This window comes from Marmota flaviventris, chromosome 19 (genome assembly GCF_047511675.1).
Source record: "Marmota flaviventris isolate mMarFla1 chromosome 19, mMarFla1.hap1, whole genome shotgun sequence".
Lineage (NCBI taxonomy): Eukaryota > Metazoa > Chordata > Mammalia > Rodentia > Sciuridae > Marmota > Marmota flaviventris.
The window spans coordinates 29,172,490-29,194,649 of NC_092516.1; the positions used below are offsets into that span (position 1 = coordinate 29,172,490).

General features: G+C 55.7%; 1 protein-coding gene across 6 annotated transcripts in view; it reads right to left on the bottom strand.

The window, feature by feature from the left end:
• Cux1 (cut like homeobox 1) overlaps positions 1-22,160 on the bottom strand; it is a 316,712-nt gene that overhangs the window by 63,646 nt on the left and 230,906 nt on the right. For 5 of the 6 annotated variants that reach the window (XM_027952928.3, XM_027952926.2, XM_027952923.2 and 2 more), the window contains 5 exons: positions 18,084-18,188; positions 12,359-12,547; positions 5,047-5,105; positions 1,796-1,844; positions 778-874 (listed from right to left, as the gene is read on the bottom strand). In XM_027952928.3, coding sequence (XP_027808729.1) covers positions 778-874; positions 1,796-1,844; positions 5,047-5,105; positions 12,359-12,547; positions 18,084-18,188 — 499 coding nt within the window. The remainder of the gene's footprint in view (positions 1-777; positions 875-1,795; positions 1,845-5,046; positions 5,106-12,358; positions 12,548-18,083; positions 18,189-22,160) is intronic. The other variant, XM_027952927.2, reaches the window with a different exon arrangement.

Genomic DNA, 22,160 nt, shown 5'->3' on the forward strand with positions numbered 1-22,160 from the left:
GCCCCCCAACACAAGCCACATGCATTCATGTTTGCGCCTTTCTTGTACGTTGCAGCCTGGAGAATCCCCTGGACAACAAACAGTTCAAACTGCTAGAGTGACAAGGAGCCGGTAACACACAGGGAAGTCGACAGGTCGCACTCAAGCTACCCCGAGGGCCCTGCCTGAGGAGCAGCAAACACTGACACTCGGGGACAGTGGGGTCGCGCCCACCGCGCTCTGAGGCGAATGCACCGCACCGAGTCCACTCGATCGAAGGCACGCACATGTAAGAACGCAATAGCATCGGAGCCCAGAACCTTTACACGGTTTACCAGCTGCCAAACCAGAAGCACAGTCAGTGACGCCACCACTTTGGGACCAGCAAAGAAAGGCTAAGGATGGGGGACACGTCCCCAAGGAAAACCTGACAAAGGAAGAAAAGCGCCACTGAGCCTAGGAGGGCGGCTGGCCCTTTGAGCAGCCCCTGGAGACCCCCGAGAGAGGTCGCGCTCGATTCTGCCCTGGCCGGATCGCAGCACCACTAGGAAAAGACCGGAAAGCAGCGTCCTCGGTTGCCCCTCCAGGATCTCGCAACGCTACCCCAGCTGCCCTCCGCAGCTCGCCGTCCACGCGCATCGTGTCGCAGGGTGGGGACGCCCAACACTCTGGCTCAGGCGGGGCTCTCCTCAGCCGGCTGCGCCCCCGCCATGCACGAGCCCGGACTCACGGTCACCCTCGGCTTCCTCGACCCCTGGAAGCGAACCAAGCACCGCACGTGAGGCCCCGCGCACCTACCGCTCAGGTCGCTGTTGGAGACGCGCAGCGCCGTGTTCTCAGACTGCAGGGAGCGGCTCTTCTCCAGCAGCAGCACCTCCAGGGGCTTGGCTGCGTCCTGGACGGGGCAGAGCAGGGCTCACCACGGGGCCAGTCTCCCGCGGCCCAGGACCCGCCCCCCGCTCCCCGCCTCTCAAGGTGTTCAAAGGGCGCTGAACACCTTCACACCCCCTTGAAGAAAGAGTGAATTTCCGGTGAGGCAGTTTTTCTTCCTAGGCTCATCTGGCTTCTAGACAATTAGTCATTCTCTATTCTGTCCCCAAACTCCAGCAGTCTAAGCTGGGGCCTCAATCAGCAGCAGGACTGGGGCACAACCGCTGTCAAAAAGCAATCGTAAACTTTCTTGTGCCAGCTATGATGACGTGTGCTGTCTTCTGGGAATTAGGAGCAAGATTCCACTTATGTTGTAATTTAAAAAAATGAATTTTTAGGGTCTCCCTGTGTTGCTTAGGCTGAACCTCAATGCCTTGGCTCAGACCCTCCTACCTCAGCCTCCTGAGCAGCTGGATTAAGGCATGAGCAGAGGTACCCAGCTTCACAATGTGAATTGTAGGCGGCTACAGATGACAGGCTGCTGCTGTCACCCAGCCCCCACACCTTCTGGGGCGGTGCTCAGGGACTGCGCCTGAGCCCACCTACTGGAGGATGATCTTCAGCTCGACCTGAAGTGGTTTTACTTGTGGACTTATGGGTGCTGGGAAGGGATCTCAGGCCTCAGGTTGCTCAGTGCTCCACTACTGAACCGCAGGGCTGCCCAGGGGGCTTCTTGTCCCTGTCCTCAGGGCCCACCCAGGTGAGACCACACCTCACTGGCACCAGTCAGCTGTCTGCAAAGTGCTAACTTGCTCCTTTTAATTAAGGATTGTCTGCTTTCAGTGGCCTGAAGTTTCTTGAAGAACGACTCCTGGGGGTAAGTGAGAGGCCTCACATGGGGGGCAGTGCAGTGTCATGGGCCCTGAGCAGAAATGGAGAGGCGTACCTGCGTCCCAGCTCCCTCAGCCGGCGCGAACTCCATGGACTTCAGGATACTGAAAGAGCAAGACAAGACACTGTTTTCTACTTGGACCTTTGATCCGCCACGCTGGAGAGCATCAGCACCACCATCTCCTGCTCTCCAGGAACAAGGAACTGACAGCTTGAACAGTGTCCCTGGCAGGAATTTAATCTGATAATGTCTCTAGAGTAACTAGTATTCAACTAGCAGTTGGCTAGCGAAACTTTTTTGCCCAGCATGTAAATCATTCCATATGGAGTCACACCAGGTCTGTGCCGAGCAGGATTTTAAAGTTTAATACAGACATCACGTTGCTGCTGCGAGTGGAATGTATTTGTAAAGCTTAAAGGGAAAGAAAGTTCTCCCAAGGAAGCCAGAGAGGGGAACTCACTACCCACTGGCTACTGCCCATGTCCTTGCTAGGCAGCCACTGGAGACCCGGGGAAACAGATCAAGATGGCTCAAAGGCCAGGTGAGCACCTCCTCTGCAGCCCCAGATCTGGGAAGGAGCCCAGAGGCAAAGGTGTGGTGATGGGAGGCTTGCCACTCCCCTGTCCTGGGCAGCTCTGACCCTACGGTCACTTGGGCTCCCGACTCTCCACAAGCTGGGGCTGAGTGAGGTCTGGCCCTCAGAACTGCTGTTTCTTCCATTCCTTTCTTTTTGCCAGGACCAGGAAGGAAAGGGGAAGAGAGTCTGTGGGGCCCACGGGAGCTGCCAAGTGCTCGGCCGGGGTGGGCCGGCTACTGGGGAGGTCACTACTCGCAGGGATACAGCGAGTCCGCAGGCCCCTCCAGCATCCTGCAGCCATGAGCCCAGCTTCCGCCCATCTGAAGCCCCACGAGACTGTCATCCAGACACCAGAACGTGGGAGGATGCTGCCATCAGGGCACAGGGCACAGGGCCCGGAGCCTGGAGGCCACCCTTGGCCATGGCCATGGGTCAGTTAAGAGTCAGCCCCTAGTTCATCTGTACCTCTGCAGGGATCCTCGCCATGTAATTAACAAACACAGGGATGAGGAGCAGCTGGTAACTTTATCCTGTGTTACTGAAAATAATAAAAGAATTCTGGACCCCTCGGGTCACACAGCACAGGTCACGAGTGGCCAGGACACACTCCTCTGTCCTCGGAGGGCTTCATGGCACTCACAGTCACGCATCTGCCCCTTGTTTGACATCTTCTAGGATCGTGTGATAAAAGGCTAAGCCAGTCCGTAAGTTCATACAGGCTGAGCATCCCAAGTCGGAAAACCAGAACCCTTTGAGTGCCCCAAGTGGCAAATTCCATGCTGTGGAACTTAATTTCATGCACAAAATTATTAAAAATATTGCATAAAATTACCTTTTGGGCTACATAAAGAAGATGCATATGAAACAAATGAATTTCACATTTAGACTTGGGTCTCCTGCCCAAGGTATCTCAGTATGTATATACAAATATTTCAGAATTCAAAATCCAGAATACTTCTGGTTTCAAGCATTCGAACAAAGGATACCCAACCTGTACTGAAAACACAAACATCTCTACGTTTATATTCAACAAATATTTCTCAATCACCTGTTGTGTGCCTGGCACTGTGGAAAGTCAGAATTTTCTGAGTCCTGATCTACACCCCAGGAAATGTGCAGGCAAGAAGCAGGGTGGCCTTGGAGGGGCAGGAGAAGGGCCTTGGAGGAGCAGGAGGTTTTACAGGCCACTCCCGTGGGTGGACCCGGGAGAGAAGGCACAGCCTGTGGAGGCAATGGGAGGTGGGGCTGGGACAGGGAGGGGAAGGGGACTTGGGCCTGTGTCCGAGGGCACCTGGTTTATCAGGAAGAGGGAGATCAAGAGCACATTTCAGCAGAAAAGTTCCCCAAGAGGAGCTTTCAGACCCGGATACGGTGGTGGGGGCCATGGTCAGATGCAACAGAGGGCTGCTGAGAATGGACAGGCAGACCAGGAGCCTCGGTACCAGAGGAGGGGCGGAGGACCAAATCCCAGGGTGAGAGGGCAGGGACTGGCCAAGGCTGTCACAACACACTGGCTCAAAGCTAGAAGGTCCAATTTCTTTTCTTCTTCTTTTTTTAAAAAAACAATATATATATTTTTAAGTCAACCATGTCAAATGTGTCCCTGAGCTGAAATGGGGTGGGGGCAGTGCAGTACTGCTGGGGCTAGAACCACAGAGGGTCAAAAGGTCCATCCAGAGGTGCCAGTAGAGGTTTTCTGCAGCCTGAGAAGGGTCACCTGTGCTGGTACAGGAGCCCAGGGGAACAGCAGAGTCCTGGAGGACGGTGTGACCAAGAGAAGGTCAAAGAGGCCTGAGGGAATGGAACGGATAGAAAACAGGGGACATAGGGGGATGGCCACTTAAAGGAGAAACTGAAAATGTCTGCAAGACAGAGAGTGGCTGACAGAACCAAGGAGCAGGCAGGAGCGGGGAAGGAGGGGACCGAGGCCCAGGTGGAAGGGTCACTTGGAGAGATGGGAGGTGGAGCCCAAGGAGAGGAGGAGAGATTCTGGCACGTGGCTGGCACAGTCCATGAGGAAGAGGATTAGGGCGCCTGTGCAGAGGCCCATCAGGGAGCAACTTGGGCAGAGCAGAGGAGGCCAAGGAGCCCCGGAGCAGCCGAGGTTGGCCACACACCACCGTGAGACCCACGCATCTGTGCAGGCCACTGGGAACACCGTGGCAACTTCCCTGCAGCGCTGCGTGAGAGAGAATGGTGGAAACCAAGGGAAAGGCCAAGGGAACTGTGGGCACCAAGGGCTGTAGGCTGGGGTAGGCCAGGACCTGGGAGCTCCAGGGTCCAGGAGGGAGCTGGCCCAAGGGTGGGTATCAGCACTGGGGGATGACCAGTTCCCAGCTGAGGCCTCACAGAGGGGGATGAGGTCTGGGAGAAGGAGGCCCTGGTGGAGGGAGGTCACGTGCACTTTCGAGTGGAAAATGTCCCCCTCCTCACCTGCCTGCTCAGGGGATTTACACCTGTGAGACAAACTCCAGGGTGATCATTTCTATGAAGGTGGTATTTCCCTGAATGTGAGCCCACTGAATACTTTACGTACACCAAGCCTTACAAAAAGGCCACAGAATTCCAGGAGTGGCCCCAGTGCAAACATCCACAGCACCAGGCCCAGGACACTGCAGAGGCAGAGCCCTGGTCCGTGTGCGGGCAGCTGCCCGACGCTGCATGACCTGTTAGCAAAGGGTCCCAGCGAGCACCGTGTGGGAAGGCCCACGGGCATTTCCATACTCACTTCAGTTCTTTCTTCACCTCCTCATAGTCGGCCTGGCCTTTGAGTTTTTCTTCCAGTTGCTGAAAACAGAGAGGAATTTGATTAGTGGTCCCGTCTGCAAGTAGGTAGACGATGTCAACGAGCACACTCCTGTAGAACACGCCCCTGAGTTGGGAGGCGACCCTGCACACACGGAGGCCGACAGCCTGGGTGCCATCGTTCTGACATAAAACTGAGGGTGAAAGGAAAAAGCTTCCCTGAGGTGGAAAACAGAATGAGGAGACTTTTATTCTGGACCAAATACCAGGAAATAGCAAACCGAGGCACAGATGTGAGCCCAGCATTTAGAGAGCAGCGTGTTTTCAGCAAGTGTGCTCTGCTGGCTGGTGTGCACAGTGGCTGAGGACACCTTGGCTGGGACCCCTGCTAACAAGACAAGCACTTTGCTGCTGAGTGTCGACATTACGCAGGCACTGGGAAGAGAGCATTTGTGCTCCTGGAGCCCAGGATATTGGGGTTTGGGGAGTGGATGCCTATTTTCTGGGTAGTTAGGGGTTTCCCTGAGAGAGACCTGAGTCCTGCAGGGAGGCCTGCCAGGGACCCTACAGCCCCCATGGTCCTGCGGGGAGGGACAGAACATTGTCAAGGTGTAGTGCTGCCCACAGCCCTGCCAGGCTTTCTTGCTGGGAAGAGCTGTTGGCATAGGGTGGATCAGTCGAGGGCACTTCCTTCTACAAAGGTGCTTTTGGCCTCCTCCAAAGGGAGCCTGCTGGGGCAGCTCAGCAAATGCTGCAGAACCCAGGGCAGGACCCTGCCAGTCCATGCATTTCCAAGCTCAAGGGGCATGAACTCCACTTTCTGAGGTGCCAGAGCCTTCCTGTCTGCAGGGTTTCTAGGTGCTCCTTTAGGCTGTCCTTAATTCAGACCATTCTGGAATCTGGGACGCCCTTCTGGAATCCACAGTGAGTGGCTGTCCTGAGGATGCAGGCGCTCTGCGGCCACGCCCACTGTGCTGTCTCCTGCTGCCTCCACCAACAATCTCTCGCGCATTTGTTTTCTGTTGCATAAGATTGCTCTCCTAGTTCCCTTTAAGATTTCTCGCCAACTTTATGTATTATGATGGTTTTCTCAGTCATAATCCAATGGGGGGTAGTAGGCACTCATTTTCCCACAAAAGACTCTCAGAAGGTGCTCCCAAAGAAGTGATTATTCCATTCTCTTGCCTGTAGTCAAGTGGCAGGAGGCACTGACGTGACAGCCCTCCCTTGCAGAGATCATCCAGTGTGGCTGAGAAGCAAAACACGTGGCAGAGCGTGGAGCTCACTAAGGCCAGACACAGACACGGGCCGCTGGTCAGAGCCAGAGAGTGGAAGGGACAGGGAGGAAGGGAGGCAGTGGGGCACTCACCCTGCAGCCCCCACCTATCACGCATAAGCTGGGTGTCTCTGGGCAAGTTAATAAGCCTCTCACAAAAAATAGGAACAACACAAGGACCTCAGAGGCCTCCACAGGCCGGGAACAGGGCAGGTGTGGCAGCTCTGTTCCTCATGCTGGGGCTGTTACTGCTGGCACACAGATCACAGGAGGTGTGGCCGCAAGTCTCCTCTGAAGACCTGTGACTGGTTCTGATCAAAAGGTTAGGAATGGGATGTGCACATTTTAGACAGTTTTGTCAAGAGCTGAAGAGCATCCACTGACATCTCTGCTGCCTGCCTGGGGCAGCTGGTGAAGAAGGCCCCAGTACCTCTCTTGCCACCCTCTGATGGCATTTCTTGTCTTGGGCAAACAAGCCTGGGGAGGATGCCTGGTCTACAGAGCACCTACAACCTGACCACCTGGCGGTCTCCTTAGAGAAGACCTTGCTTGGGCACCAAAACTCAAGACCACCCTAGAGGAGGGGGTGGGCCGCAAGGATACCCACGCTCCTGCGGATCTTGAACCGAGACTCGGGGCTACGGCGGACCAGGTAGGAGGAGCACACGGCCCTGCAGCAGCTCTGGCTGCTAAGTGCAGACAGGCAACAGAGGCAGCTCCCAGCCAAGGTCACCAAAGCAGAACCTAGGGACTGTGGTATCTTCCCAGAAGAAAGCACAAACAGCCCTTCTTTAAACTGGTGGGCTTCGCAATGTTTCGAGGGCAGCAGTATCGGGTAGGAACTGCCTTGTTTTGAACTTGGCTCTCTTCCTAGGTGAGCGACTTGTAGTAGGATACTTTCGGGGCAGTGGCAGTGAGCCGCAGCTCCCAGTTATTGCTGCCATCTTGAGGGGCGACACCCACAGCCCCCAGTGTACCGCAGTGCTGAGCTGTGGTGTCTGCTGGTGTGCCAGGAGCACTGGGCCTGGCCATGGACACAGGGGGATGGGTCCAGACGTGAGAGGAACTTAGGAGCCAGACTTTGGGCTGCCTATGAGCTTGGGTGACTCAACCTGGGGAGAGGCAGAACTGACAGGGGCTTCTGAAGGACAGTGATGAGGATGCAAAGGACCTGCCGCTCCCCACGACCCCGTCCACACTGTGGCTGAGTCAGTCCATCCACGGTTCCAGGAACATAGAGGAGCTCAACGGCCCTCTCAGCTGCTAGGACTGTCTATCCTAAAATCCCAGCTATGACGTAAGTCATAAGCAACTTGATTTAAAGTGCCAAGTACTTGGGCATGCAGCAAGCGAGGCACGCAATTCTAAAAGACTTGTATCTCACTCAAGTCAGAAAACATGGTCCTTGGTGCTTTGGGGCTACTGGCAAAGACCTGTGGTGTATCAGACCCCTGCAAGAAGGGCACAGAGGCCACATCCCTGGGGCCACTGTGGGTGGGATGGTGTCTGCAACACAGGAGCAGAGCTCGGCTCTCCGCAGCGCTTGCCTGTACCCCCTGCTCTGGGGACACTGCCTTTCTGCACCTCCTTTCCAACTGAAGGGAGGCCCTCTCCTTAGGAAAACCCACCCCCATGATTGCTGGGGAGAGGCAGCAGTTACGTACAACTGGGCTCTGTCTACACTGGCCCCAGGTGAGGAGCCCAGGGTCAGCCTGGTGCCTGGATAGTGAGTCCCTGTCTTTCTGGAACCTTCTGAACACCGCAGCAGATGCTGTACGTGCCGTGGAGGGTGCTCAGAACACAAGAGGAGGGGAGAGCCATCCTGCCACAGCCAGATGGTGGGGACAGTGAGGGTGACATTGGAGGGCTTGCTCTTACCCTTGGAGGCTCAGGTTAGAGTGGACAGAGGAGCAGGGCCAAGGAAGTGTGGAGGAGGGGCCTCTGCAGAACAGACAGGTCACCTCTGTCTTTCAGTGGCCATGACCCGGGTCTGACCTGGGCCCTGGGCAGGTGGGACCAAACTGCTTGCAGAGCAGAAGGGACCTGGCTCAACATCAGGCCACCTCAATGGTGCTCTTCACCGTTGGGGAGGTGGCTACTAAGCTGGGCTGTATGTGGGCTACAAGGGTCACTTCACTTGGGGAGCAGGGCCGGGGTGCTGAAGCCCACCACAGATTCCCGCCCCTGATGGGCTCCCCCAGGCACTGCAGAGATGCTCACAAGATTTTACAGGAATCTGCTGATGTCTTGTTGTTCTAGCTGGCCAGAGGCCACCTTGGTTCTGAGGTGGCACTCTGGGATGGCCTCCGGGGTGGTCCCCTGGGGCCTCACCCCCTACAGGCAGGCAGCCCCTGCCTCTGCATCAGGGCCCCACACAACTCCCTCCTCACTCCTTCCTTCCTCAGACCTGCTCTGTGGCTTCAAGACCCAGCGAGGACAGTGCCAGTGGAGTCATGTGCTCTGGACGCCATCTCAGTGACCCTGGGCGACCCTCAGTGATATTTGATGTCAGAACTACCATGTGCCACTCTGAGGGTGAGGCTTCTCTTCTCAGTCACCTGCTGGCTGATGGTGGCTAAAGGGCGCAGTGTCAGACTAAGTCCCCCTCCACAGCCACAGGATGGACACTGGGCCTGGCCTCCCTGAGCAATGACCATCTTCCTGCCTGTTTGCAGGACTAGTGTCCAAAGGGGCTTGGTCATAGTCCTTTTTAAAAATAGGGGTCTGTATCCACGGCTAGAACCTCGCAGAGGGAAGCCTGGGCAGAGAACAGCTGGAGCATCAGGCGTCAGGCCCATACCACTGGGTGACGAGGCCATGTGCCCCAAGGGGCAGCCTCCACAGGCAGGAGCAGTGAGTCCAGGAAGGGCCACCATCTGTCTCCCACTCCAGTGCCTGAGGGACACAGCAGACTCCCACAGTAGCTCCATGGGACCCATCAGAGCCTGAGGAGGTAGGGGGCGTGGGTGGGAGCATGTGCAGTTGGGAAAGACCCCCAGGTGATGCCAACACACCTGCCCACTGCCTCAGTGGGAAGAAGTGACCTTTAGAGCATCTTTAGAGAATGCGACTTCTCCTCGCTGGGGAGTGGCACTCCTTAGCTAGCCTTCCTCATAAATACCCACTTTAAATTGCAGCTATTGGTGGCATTATTTTCTCTGCCGCATCGAGCCTAATGCAGGTGACTGTCTAATTATACTGCCTCTGTATGAGAATGTTCCGACAGAAAACCACCGAACAGAGAGTTATCAAAAATAGCAGCCTTATCACGGCGGCGGGGTTATTTCATTAATTACCAACACAGAATCATCCTCTCCAAAAGGCGCTGTGCTTGAGCACTTGTCAGATTGGGCAAGAAGAAACACCTCCCCCTTCAGAGCCTGCCGCCATGTCTACTTAAGGGTCAGAGGCTGCACCAGGAGATGTGGAGATGCGCTTGGAGCTGTGCTGGGTCATGCAGAGCCCCGGCAGGGATGGTGGTCAACGAGCAACCTCCAGAACCACTGCTCACCTGTCCAGGAGGAAGGAAGGAGTCTTGGTGGGAAAAAGATGGGCAGGTTCAGTGTGCGGGAGCACTACGGGTAGTGCCGCAGGCTGCGTGGGTGGAAAGTACTCAAGAATCCTGCCCACAGAGCCCTTGCCTGTGGAAGGCTCCCTCTCCCCAGGTGACTGCCACAAGCATGTGGGCATTCGTCTCAAAGATCCAGGACCCTCAGCCAGACGCTCATGGCAAGGCCACCTGCCATTCTAGAGAACCCAGAGTTGCGTTCAGAGGCACAGCACCCTTTGACAAATAGCACCCCAGTTGTAGCCCCCACTGTGTGTCCTGGAGCCCCAACGCTGGCAAACAGCCAAAGGAGGAGAGAACGCAGAGGAGAGAGGGCCATGGGAGAGGGAGAAGCAGCCAGGAAATGCCTGTGCTGGTTAGGAGAGTCCCGTCTCACTCTTGCTGGTTGCTGGTCACCGTCTCTGCGGGGTAAGAGCTCCTCAGGACAAGAGCATAGGGTTGCCAAGGTGACATTTTCCTAATAATTGTCTCTCTGCCTAGCTCAGGCTGCAGATTCTAAGTTACACACATTAGAAAGCACCCAGAGCCCCGAGAAGCCAGCCCATTCAATTACCCTCACCCCTTGGGGTGAGGGAGGTAGGTGTCCTCCTCTGAGAAAGGGGGATGCCCTGTGTCGGGTTTGCTCTCTGAGAAATCTTTACTCCTGGTGACAAGGGGTTAAGATAATTAAAATCAGAGCAGTCTCGTTATTAGAGGATATGTTTTGATTATCAGATCAGACGAAGAGGAGGGAGCGATGGTTTTTGGAAGAAGTATTGCCGAATTGTTTCATTAACTGCACAGTATTAAAGAATTCCCCCAAGATACGGATAAAGAACATTCATTTGTGAAACTGCGTTTCATTTTTTGTGAAGGCGAACATTAAAACCTTAACTGATTTAGAAGAAATTGCTCCATAATGAAAAATGGAAGGTCTAGAGTCTCCGTGTCACGATGCCGTGTGTGGGAGGTGTCTGGGTGGCGCCCTGGAACCGTAACGAAGGGGAAGAAGGCAAATTATCTAATAACAATGCCACCAGGAGGGTCAGAAATGGTCTTAACATGAGAAAATTAGATTTAAATCTAGAAATAAAAAAGCGAGTCCTGGTCCTCATCGGGCAAGCTGGTGAGAGGAAGGAGCACTGGAGATATAATGGCCACATTAATGAAGGATGGGACCAGCTTCCGATGGTCTCCCCAGGTCCGCAGGGCCTCCTCAGAGGGAGCTGAGCACCTGGCAGTTTCTCAGAAAGTGGATGAAATCTGCCCCAAAGAGGCAAAGAAGAACCAGCAAGGGGGAGCTGCAGGTGGCCCTGGTCAGCGATAGACTTGTGCAAATTTGGTTCTGGGTCAAACCTGGTCATGTGTCAAGAAGCAATCTCCATTGAAAAAAAAAAAAGGGCCTAACTCCATTCTAGAATCACTTTATGTAAGGAAAACTCTTCTTCTTCTCCTTCACTTCTTTTGTAAAATTTTGAGACAAGGTCTCACCACGTAGCCTTGGCTGACCCCTCACGCTCCCGGGCTCCTGTGCTCCTCCTGCCCCAGCCCTAGGACTGGGTGGCTGGGACTTAGGGGTGCACTATCACCCTGGCTTCATGGAAGTTTTACAACTGACCTTAATCCAACTCATTTAGTAGACAGTGAACAGAAACCAGTCAGTCTGTCATGCACTCAGTGAGGGAAAAACCTAGGTAGGCAGAACAGACTGGAGGGGTCCCCGCAGCAGAGCACAAGACCTCCAGCCTGCAGCTGGGCCCCGGCTCTTGTCATTCCTGCCTACCTGTTTGCCAAGGAAGATGCCACTCACCCTGGCTATGACCCCTAGCAATCTAGGGCCCCAGAGCTGTCTGCAGCGCACACTTGACTTCGCAGACTGTGGATACTTTGAAGTAGCATTACTATTATTTAAAGCATAAAAAAGGTTCTGGGTTCTGCACTTGGGATAGAGATTTAAGAGAAGGCCCTGGGAGCTAGCTTCTACTAGGCTGCCCAGTGAGTCCACTTGGGAAGAAAGAGATAACCTGCAGCTCTCTGAGCTGAGCCACTGGGCTGACCACAGGCTTGAGTGGCAAAGGAGTGTCCCCCAGATCAGGGTCAGACAGGGCCTTTGTGGAGCACTGTGCTTCCATTTTTGATCCAAGCACAGGAAGAACCAGAGCTTTAGTGGGCGGGGTCCTCTCATCAGAAGTCTGCAGGCCAGCAGAGCTGGACCATGGTATGTCTACACAGATGGCCTCTGACTGTGACAACGCTGTCAGCTCCACGAGGGCACACATTAGCAGGTGGCGTTTCTACCAAGTATCAGGACAGTGGCTCCACATATAAGGAGTGACCCACTGAGAGGGACACGTGGTCCACGCAGAGCCTGCAGTGGGGTTTAGAGCACCATGCTTGCTGTCGGTGCCAGGCAGGCGAGGGTGCACCGCTGGGCCCCTGGGCCCCCTGCCCCAGCCCTTGCAGGGTCTGTACCTTGAGCGTGCTGTTCTTGGCACTCAGCTGCTGCTCCAGCTGGGAGATCTGGCTGGCCGAGTTCTCCCGCAGCTTGGTGAGGCTGCCCTGGAGTCTCTGCACGTCCTCCACCAGCTGGGCGATCTCCCTCTCCTTGGCGGCCAACTCAACTTCTAGGCTGGAGCGAGTCAGCACCTCTATGGCCTGCTCCTGCGGAGAAGAGGAGAAATGACAAAACCGCACTGGCCTTGGGCAGGTGCTGGGGGTTCCTGTGTGGGCAGTGGAGGGGCAGTGACCACACAGACCTCAGGTGTGCACGGTGAGCTCAGGGCAAGACACTGCTTCCTGCCTTGGCTTGCAAGTGACCTCCCCCACCTTCCCCTGCCACCACCCCATCTACATCCCTGGATTCCTTCATTGGACATTTTCCATGAATGCACCGAGTACCAGGTGCGCGGCAATGAACCACAGGACCAAAGTCCTGGGTGGTGACATGAGCCTCCAAAGCAAGGAGGCCAGGGCAGCCAGCGCTGGGAGAGGCCAGAGGCTTTACCAAATGGTCAGGGAAAGTCTCACTGAGCGGGGGATTGGGAGCCAGGATCTAAGGAGGTGTGGGGGGCAGAGTACTCCTGCCCGGGGAGCAGGAAGCAGGGCGGCTTGGATGGGAGCCAGGATATTGCTCCAGAACTTGTGTCTTCTACCGCACGCTGCGATTTACTCTCCTTTGGATTCATTATTGAGTATCCACAAGCTGAGATCTCGGTTTGACAAATTTGACCCTTAGCGTTCACATTCCCCAAGAGTTAAAAGATGGGAGAAGCACACTTGGGGTTCCTTTACTTAGAAACAATTGAGTTGTTTTCTTTCTTTCTTATTTTTCCAAAGAAACTTACTCTTTCCTTTCTCTCCAAAATGGTCAGCATGGGAAACACCCAGAGGAGAAGGTATTCTAAATAAAGTCACGTGTGATTCTGCTTCCCGACGACTTGAGCAGGGCTTGTTAAGTTTTAAAAGTAACCTCAGCTTCTGAACAATCTTGGGCTTTTCACAAGGAGATGTGCTTCTGGGCACAGCCAATAGGGACAGGGGACAGGGCTCCAGGCACCCTGAGAGCAGCTTAGGGTACAGCATGGAATGCCACCACCCTGGCCCTTCCCCACTCCTGAAGCTCATGGCTTCGAGCCTGGATCTTGCCTGTGCTGGGTAGAGAAGGGAGGTGAAGATGGCAGCTGTGGCCCTGGATGCCAGGAACAGCTGTGCCACGCATGACATGCTTATCCCAGGGTTTCCACGTCTGGGACCGGCCACTCTCCAAGGAAGTACCTCTTCACACCTCCCTGGGCAGTTCAGACCTCCAGTGTGCAGTGCCCAGGAGTGGCTCCTCTGTCTCTTCGCCTTGCTGGATGCCGTCCATCATGTAGCTTACCACCTTGACCTCTGGCAGTGGTCCCAGGGTCCCGAGCATCTCTATGACCCAACCATTCCATGTGGCCCATGTCCGTGGGCCACTGCCAAGTCACCAATGAGCACAGCGAGTCCAGTTCAGAAGTTGGGAGTCAGTGTTGGAAACTGAGGAGCCAACTGACATTTTGGTGACGTTTTTACTGTCTTTTATCAAACTATCAGTGTGTAACAGAATGGAATTTAAAAAACAAAAGTGTCCTTTATCCCAGGGCTTGGAAAGCACCATCTGGGTGCCACTAGGTAGTCTGGCCCCTGAGGGGCTCTGGAGCAGGGAGGAACATGGTAGCAGGGACACAGGCCCAACGGCAGGTGCAGACAGAACCACTCCGTTTATGAGCCTCCCACTGGGGGTGCCTGCCACCAATGCTGCCTCCTCTGCAGTCTATGGAATCAGCCGGAAGGGGTCTGGGCTTCACATCAGGTAAGTTCAAGTTGTTGAATCAGAGACAGTGGTTCAAGTAACTGTCTAAAGCTCAGCAGCTCCTGGCACTGGCCCTGGGCCCAGCTGGGGACCTGGGAGTAGGCAGTACTGAGGGCCATCCACTGAATTTCTGGGGGCCCACCTGGCCTGGCCACAGGGCTGGGCACATCAGCTGATTCTCGGAACTGAAGTCACAAATTCCCTCGAAAAAGCAAAAAAGCCCAGCTGCCTCCCCTAGGCAGGAGGCCCTGAGATGGCCAACCTCAGGGCAGTAAGACCTGGAGGTGCAGCAGAGAAGAGCACCCCACTCTGTGGCCCAGCCCATGGCTCCCTGTCTCCCAGCATGGGGGTACTCCTGGTGGTCCCATCGTGAGGACAGAGGGAGGAGGAAGAAAGAAACAGAAGGGTCCAGGGGTGACCAGGTGCTGCGGTCAGGGAGAGTGTGGGCCTGATGATGAAGCTGAGGGCACTGGCACAGCTCTGGATGGAAATCCAGGCGGCAGAGTGAACAAAGAGGTCAGGGGCCCAGTGGCAGGCGGTTATGCCATCCAGCTCACGACCCAACACATAACCCTCCGTGGTCAAGGAGGGCCAGGGCCACCAGCGCCTTCACCTCAGAGGCTCTACCCAGCTGCAAGGGGATCAGGAAATGCGAGTGTCAGGGTTAGCTGGAGCCGGGAACTCAGCGCCCGGGGCAGGGCCCAGGCTCCCCTTGTGATCCCGATGGGGCTCAGGGTGAGACCCTGGCTCAGGCGGGGGGCAGGAAATCCCCGGGTTCTTGGTTCCAGGACCCCCAGGGCATGCTACTTGCCCCCCGGGCTCCGGTGGCTCAGGTCCTGGCAGGACATGCAAGGGTACTTAGCTTGGTCTGAAGGTACTGGCCCCGGAAGGGCTTCAGTGATGAGCACGCTCAGAGGGGAAAGTGAACACCAGAACAGGTCCCTGGTGTGGGTGTCCTTGGTGTGTCCCTTTGAACCTATCCCCGTCCCTGGCTCCTAAGCACAGTGCTGAGACCAGAATGCTGGGCCTGATCCAGTGGGCGGTCACCTTGTGTCCAGCAGCCACCTTCGTGGTGATGATGAGTGAGCCGCAGGGGCAGGTTCTGGGTGAGGAGAGCTAGATGGGGAGGAGATGGTGGCCCGGGTCTGGGATGGAAGTGCTATCTGGAGCTGGGCTGCCCTTTCAGTCTTGTCCCTTCACCGGGAGGTGAGGCAGCAGGAGTTGGCTTGGCTTCTCCTCCTCATGCCACCTGCTCCTGCCTCCACCTCGAGAGCCAGCTGGAGTGGGTGGTGGGATGGAGGTGGCCCTCTTAACAGGGCAGCTTGCCTAGTCTCCAAAAAAGGGGGCTGTGTGCGGTGTCCAGAGCACTGCGCCCTCGTTTGTCTGCAAACCCTCCACTAAGGTCTCTGTGGACCTGCCTTGCTTGCAGCCCATGATGGGATGGGAGGGGGATCAGGAGAGTGGCCTCGAGCAGGAAGGACTGGGTCCATACTCCAGCTTTTTTTTTTTTTCAGCAGTGTTGGGGATGGAACCTAGGGCCTCATGCACGCTAGGCAAGCGCTCTGCCACTTAGCTATGTCCCCAACCCTTTTAAAATTATTTTGAGATGGGGCCTTGCCCAGTTGCTGAGGTTGGTTTTGAACTCGTGATCCTCCTGCTTCAGCCTCCCACGTAGCTGGGATTACAGGCGTGTGCCACTGTGCCAGACCGACTTGGTTGTTTCCTAGTGTGTGACGTTAGGAAAGGTAAGCTCCTCTGAGCCCCAGTTTCTTTACCTGTAAAATGACAATACACAACTTCCCTCTCCTGACTGTGATGTCACCAGGCAGAAATGAAACACGGAGGCAAGGCTCTACTCACTGAGTGTCCGCGCACCTTCTAGGACCGTGGTTCTGCTGAGACGCCCATCATGTCGATTTTGGCCTCTGCTAGATCTGTGGACTCTACTGTTCAGCGGCTGAGTTCTGCCGGCCAAGCCCAATAGACCATTTTCCGCTGGCCTGGTTTCTGTGTTGGCTGGAGCCTCAGCTCGCAGCCTACAGAGGATGTGGAGCCAGGGACCCGCTCCTGGAAGGCTGAGTCAGTGCCAGGTAAACACTGCGCGAGCCAGTGATGAAGTGTGTACACGCCCCGGACCCGCGATGCACTCTACCTGCGAGAACATTCATTTCCTTTTGAAATGTTTTGGTCGCTGCAGTCCAGGACGGTGCCAGAATTCTTTTCAATCAAAACATTTAGCTCAGGAGCCGTGAGACATGTTAGGATAGACGGCTTCCTCTACAGCCCCGAGGACGGCCACAGAGACCGGGGGAGCTGCCAGCCCCAGCACCCAGGGCCTCCTCCCGCCTCAGCCCTGGTGTGTACCCGGTGCATCTGAGCTTGGGTGAGGGACAGAACAGCCTCTTGGACATCTAAGTTCAAGGTATCAAAGACCATGAATTACGAAGGTGCGTTGGTGCCTTGAATGGGAACTTTTCTCTGTGTCCTAAAACGCTCCAGTCTCACGCTGCATCTGATGTCAATGTAAAGAAAGAAAACTAAAACCGATTCTTATTCTTTTTTTTTGTCTTTGTAGTGCTGGGGATTGAGTCCAGGGCCTCGTGTGTACTGGGCGCACTCCACCTGAAAACCCCAGCCCTGTAAGTATGAATACATACCAGCCCAGCCACAAGCCATTCTTAAAAGAAGGAGTCCTGGCACCAGCCGTTTGCTCTAGGTCCAGTCCTGGTGATCACTTAAAAGCTCCAGTCTCAGGTGTCTGAGGAGCCAACTGAGTCCTGGCTCAGCCACTGACCGTGCTCTGGGGCCAGCTGTTGACACTCACTGGGCTTCGTCTCCTCCTCTGGGTAAGGAAACAGCAACACCCTGCTTCACAGGTTAGTGGAATACTGGCTGTCACGAGGGACTTTCCACAGCAGCGAGTTTTCCTGAGATTGTGCTCTCTGTGGAGGGCCTGGTCCTGTTCCTCCTCACTACCCCAGTGCCCCTCACGCCAGGCAGCAGCAAGGGCTCCGCGAGTCTTTGTTAAATCGAAGGACACCTGTGACTGCCAGGGACTCACTGTGGCCATCAGAGCAAAGGGGCCTTAGTTGGGATCACTTAATCCAGTGGTGGAGTTCTGTGTCGTAGCCTTGGGGTCAGGGAGCATGGCACCAGCCAAAGAAGGGTGCCCGCTGAGGTTCACTGAGGTCTGCGAGCATGGCAGACATAACTTCCTGACCTCAGGAGACCAGTCTTCATGGGCGGACAAACACTCAGGGAAGCTAAGCCGCTGTCCCCAGCTGATGGACACAGAGCAGGGAGGTGACTCTGGGCTCCAACACCTGGGGCTCAGCCACCACACTGCACCAAGCCGAAGGAGTCTAGGAACCTGATGCTCAAAATCTCCTTGACCATGCTGGGGAAGCTGTGGCTATTTGTTACCTTTAGAAAAATCGGGCAAAAGGATGAGACTCATGCCTTGCTCCCCCTGGCTGTGTGTGGCTGGCAAACTCAGGGTGAGCTGCTATTCTACACCCCCTTGGGTTTCTGGATCACTGTGGACTCTCCCCAAGGAAGGTTGCCCCAGAAGGACAGACCCTCGACTGCCCTGTGGAATTCTGGGGAGGCTCCCCTATGCACCCCGCAGCCCCCAGCAATGACCCAGGCTGGGCTGGGGAGGAGCCCTCAGCACTGGGGAGGCATCAGGCCGGCCCAGAGGCTGCGGCATCTCCTAGCCTGGACCAGGTTCTCCCTTCAAGTTGTTAAAAGTGCAGCACTGGTGCAATGTTATTCCAAAAGAGGCGTCAAAACCCCCAGGAAGAAAGGCCCCAAGGCGAGGGCGCAGATGCCCGGGCGGAGCCCCACAGGCGAGCTACCCACCACATCCGGCGCCTTCTGGATCTGGGAGGCCAGCTGGAGAGAGTGGTTGGCCGAGGAGAGCTGCTCCCGTAAGGTCTCCGCCTCTCGCTGAGCCACCTCTGCCCTCTGAAGGAAATGAAAAGGGGCGAAGAGAGAAAGTACACCCGGTTTAACAACTGACAATTATTACAAGAACATTCATCAATTCATGCCTGACTGACTATAATTGATTTTCCTAAACACTCAACCTAATAAATGCTCGGAAAAAAACATAGAATGTGATGGATTTTTATTTTAAACAGTACAAGGAAGAAATAATTGAGCGATTATGACAGTAATTTAACGCTAGGAGCAAGGAATCCCCTGCTGATACTAATGCTCCGGCCCACTGAATTTCCCAGACTGAATAAATACCAGTGGAAATAGAGTCTTCTGATTCAATTTCTTTCTATTCTCATAGACCGAGAAGATTTTATTGCAGGATTCCTCCTGGGAGTAATTCTCACGGGTAAACAGTGAATTAAAGACACTTTGGCCATTCTCGCCTTAAAACCAGGCGGTGCGGTGGCTCTTTTCCCCCAGTAGGCCTGGCCATCCCCAAGCCGGGTGGAAAGGCCACTTCTTTTGTGAGGGCTGGACTTTCTTCAAGCATTTTTAACCCTTCACCAGGCATCGTTTTTGAAAATCAGTGCTGGGTTTTCAGCCGGCCAGGTCAGCCTGGGGACAGTGGAGGGTGGGTAGCCAGGGCCAGCACAGATGGTGGCAGGAGAAACGTGTGGCCCTCCATCATCTGCTATGACCCAGGACAAGGAAACCACCTCTGCTGCAAAGCCACCTTCCCATTGCATGGAGAGGACAGCTACGCCACGAGAGGGCTCTGGGGATGGGCCCCTCTGAGCCTCCACCTACCCGTCTGTGCGACGGGAACACATGCCTTCTCCAAGGCCTGGCGAGGTCCTGCCATGGACACTCAGCACGCGGGGCATGTGCAGAGGCAGCCTCTCAGGCAGCTCACCCCGGCTTCACAGTTAGGTTTAAGACAAAGCCCCAAGGAGGGAAACAGCAGATGACGACATGGGGGCACATGGACTGAGGGTGACTGCGCTTCCTCAGTCTTCTTTTTTTTAGTTGCAGATGGACCCAGACCTTTATTTTATTTATTTATTTTAATGTGGTGCTGAGAATTGAACCCAGTCTCACATGTGCTAGGCACGTGCTCTGCCACTGAGCCACAACCCCAGCCCTTCTTCAAACATTTTGCAAGTGACATTCCACCAACAGAAGAGATCAAGGAGGAAAGCCCAGGTGAGCAGGGGTGTTTTGTTTTTCTTATCTTGAGCTGTGACAGTGTGTGTCTATTATTTGCAAAGCAAGAACACAGAGAAGCAAGCAGCTGTCCTGCCCTGGTCCTCACAGGCCCATCTACCTGGATGAAGAAGGATTTGGCAGTCTCAGTGACTGAGCGGTGGCAGCCTTACACCTAACACTCCCCACACAGACAAACCAGGACTCCCTGAGCGCAGACGTGGCTGGCGGGCGGGTGGCCACCTGCCCTGCTGTATAGGAAACTCTCGGAAACCCCCTGAACCTAGTTCATGAGGTGCCTGGCCACGTGTCGGTGCCCAACATGTCCTTCCAGAGTCTCTGCTCCAAACACAACCCTGGGCCCGGCCACTGGGAAAGGTGGCCACGTGCCTGGTGTGGTGAGGACAGTGAGGGCCATCTCGGTCCTCGGCGTCAGGGCTGTGGAGGATTTCCTTTTTAATGTCAAACATTTCCCTCAGTTTATTTTCAAGTTTCTCTGATCATTGTGCCACATGCCTCGAAGTATCGTCTTCCCTTGCTAGTCAGCTAAGCCCTCGGGCACAGCATCCCGTGACTCTCCAGGATGGAGGTGTGCTTTGACACCCTAAGTCCCTCTTCCTACGCCTGCAGGAGACTGTTCTGCAGCCAGCCAGGTGGAGCCACTGGCCTGACTGTGGCGCTAGTTTTTGGGTGGGGCTGGGAGGCCTGGGGGCGGGTTCAGGAGGCATCATCAGGAGAGAGGGATGGCCTCTGTGAAGGCCACGGCTCACAGAGCAAGAGACCTGACCAGCCACTGACCACCCTCCAGACTGTCCTGCGTCCAGTCCCCAAGTTCATGTATGATGGCTCCGGCCTGTCCCTTCCCAGTCACAGCTTCTCTGGCTTGACCTGGTTACTTCAGTGTGACTTTCTGGTTACTCCTTCATTTGGCATTTGGTTGATGTGGCTCATGTGGCTACACAGGCACAAGCCAGAAGAATCCCAAGCATCGCAGGTGGAGGAGGGAGCGGGGGACAGGGAGAGAAGGCTGACATGCAGCCGGGACGACCCAGTGTCTGCAGTGATGGCTGCATTAGCTTGCATGGGCAGCTGAGGCACAAAGTGGTCCCCCTCCAGGGTGCTGCCACCTGTCTCAAGGTCTTCCTGAAGAAGTCACAGGGGTGATTTCTGATCTGACCCCAGACTTGGAGTGTGGCTGCTCAGAGCCATGGGGACATAGGCCACACTTCTGTGAGGCAGACTGGCAGCAGCCCTGGTCCTGAGTGAGTAGTGCTCTGCTGAACCCGGTGGTCCCGAGAGGCACCTCCTGCTGACCATCCACCTTCCTAAGGAATGGGGTAAACACCAGAGCGTGGGAAGCGGAGGTGAGCAAGAGGGTGAGCGGGACAGTGCTGGCCTTCTGGTGGCAGCCTTGACTGCCTGATAGAGAACAGCCACCGGGGCCGAGGGCCAGTGGGGCCCAGAAACCCAGGGCCAGCTATGCCCACCACACAGTGGCATGGCCCGTCTGGCCTCTTTACGCTGTCCTCGTCTCAGAATGGATGACTTTCTAAAGGGACACCACTGGAGGACTAAATGGGTCCTCGTTATCCCCCGTCCTGCCACCTCTGCATCCACCTGGAGGGTAGGAAGGGGCCGAGTGGGGACAGCAAACTGAGTGACGATTCCCACCTCAGATGCTGACAGCCTAGCAGTCACAGGAGAGCTTCTGCTCCCTGGCCGGTGTCACACTGGGTGATTCAGGGTGGGCAGCCTGAACTGCGGGCCCACAGTGCCACCTAAACAGGTCCATGGGAAATGCCTGACTCCCTGATGCCTGGCACACTCCTGGGGGCCAGATGGGCCAGAGGGACACACGTGAGAATGTGACCTGGGAATGGGCAGCAGCACCGGTCAGCAGTGTCCTAGGGCAGGGTACGGCAGAGGAAGGCAGGCCCAGGGCCAGCCTGACAGGGCGAGGACCAGCGGGCAGGGCTGGTGAGGCCAGACTCGGCCTGGCTTTCTCCGGATCGCAGCCCCAGGGCCAAGGCTGAGACAGAGGACCTGTGCCAGCTCAGGCCCCTCCCGGCCTCCTCCTCAGGAGCTCTGATTCCCTGGTTCTGTTGGATGGTGATGGTGGCCCTAGGTTTCCTCTCTCCTGCTCTGTTTGTGTGTGGCCATCAGACACGGGCTTGGGCAGACCCAAGAGGAGCAAGACTCTAAGAGACCCAGCAGCCCTGCAAGCTAATGGGGGACCATGTTCCTCCACGGCATCCAGACTGCTGGAGAGAGCCCCATCGGTGACTGCAGGGAGAGGTGAGGAGGCGCAGAGGAGAAACTCTGGTGCATGTCTGAGCGGTCACTGCACAGGCAGCATGCCAGTTCAGAGCCATGGCCGGTGCTGCCGGGGACACACTGGATGTTGAGGCTGCGAGGAGAGCAACACACCTGTGTACCTGCTGCATGTCACAGGCTGGGGCACGTTTCAGGAAAGCAAACAGCCTAACTCTGCCTGCCACACAGGTCCTCCACGTGTGCGCCTGACCTTGGTGGAAGTCCATTCATGGCGGGGGAACCCAAGGCTCCCAGGGGGCCTAAGACAGCACCATCATGTCCGTGGCTGGCTCTGTGGAAGGGCCCTGGACAGCCCGGGAGGCCAGCGTGTCCTCAGTACTAGGAGTGGCCAATAGAGCCCCAACAGAGAAGCCCCAAGAGAGGCCTGTCCAAGCAACAGATGAATGAAGCACTTCCCTCACTTCATGGACAGGAAGCCCAGGCCTGGGGCTGGGGATTTGCTGAACCAGGTGGGTGGGG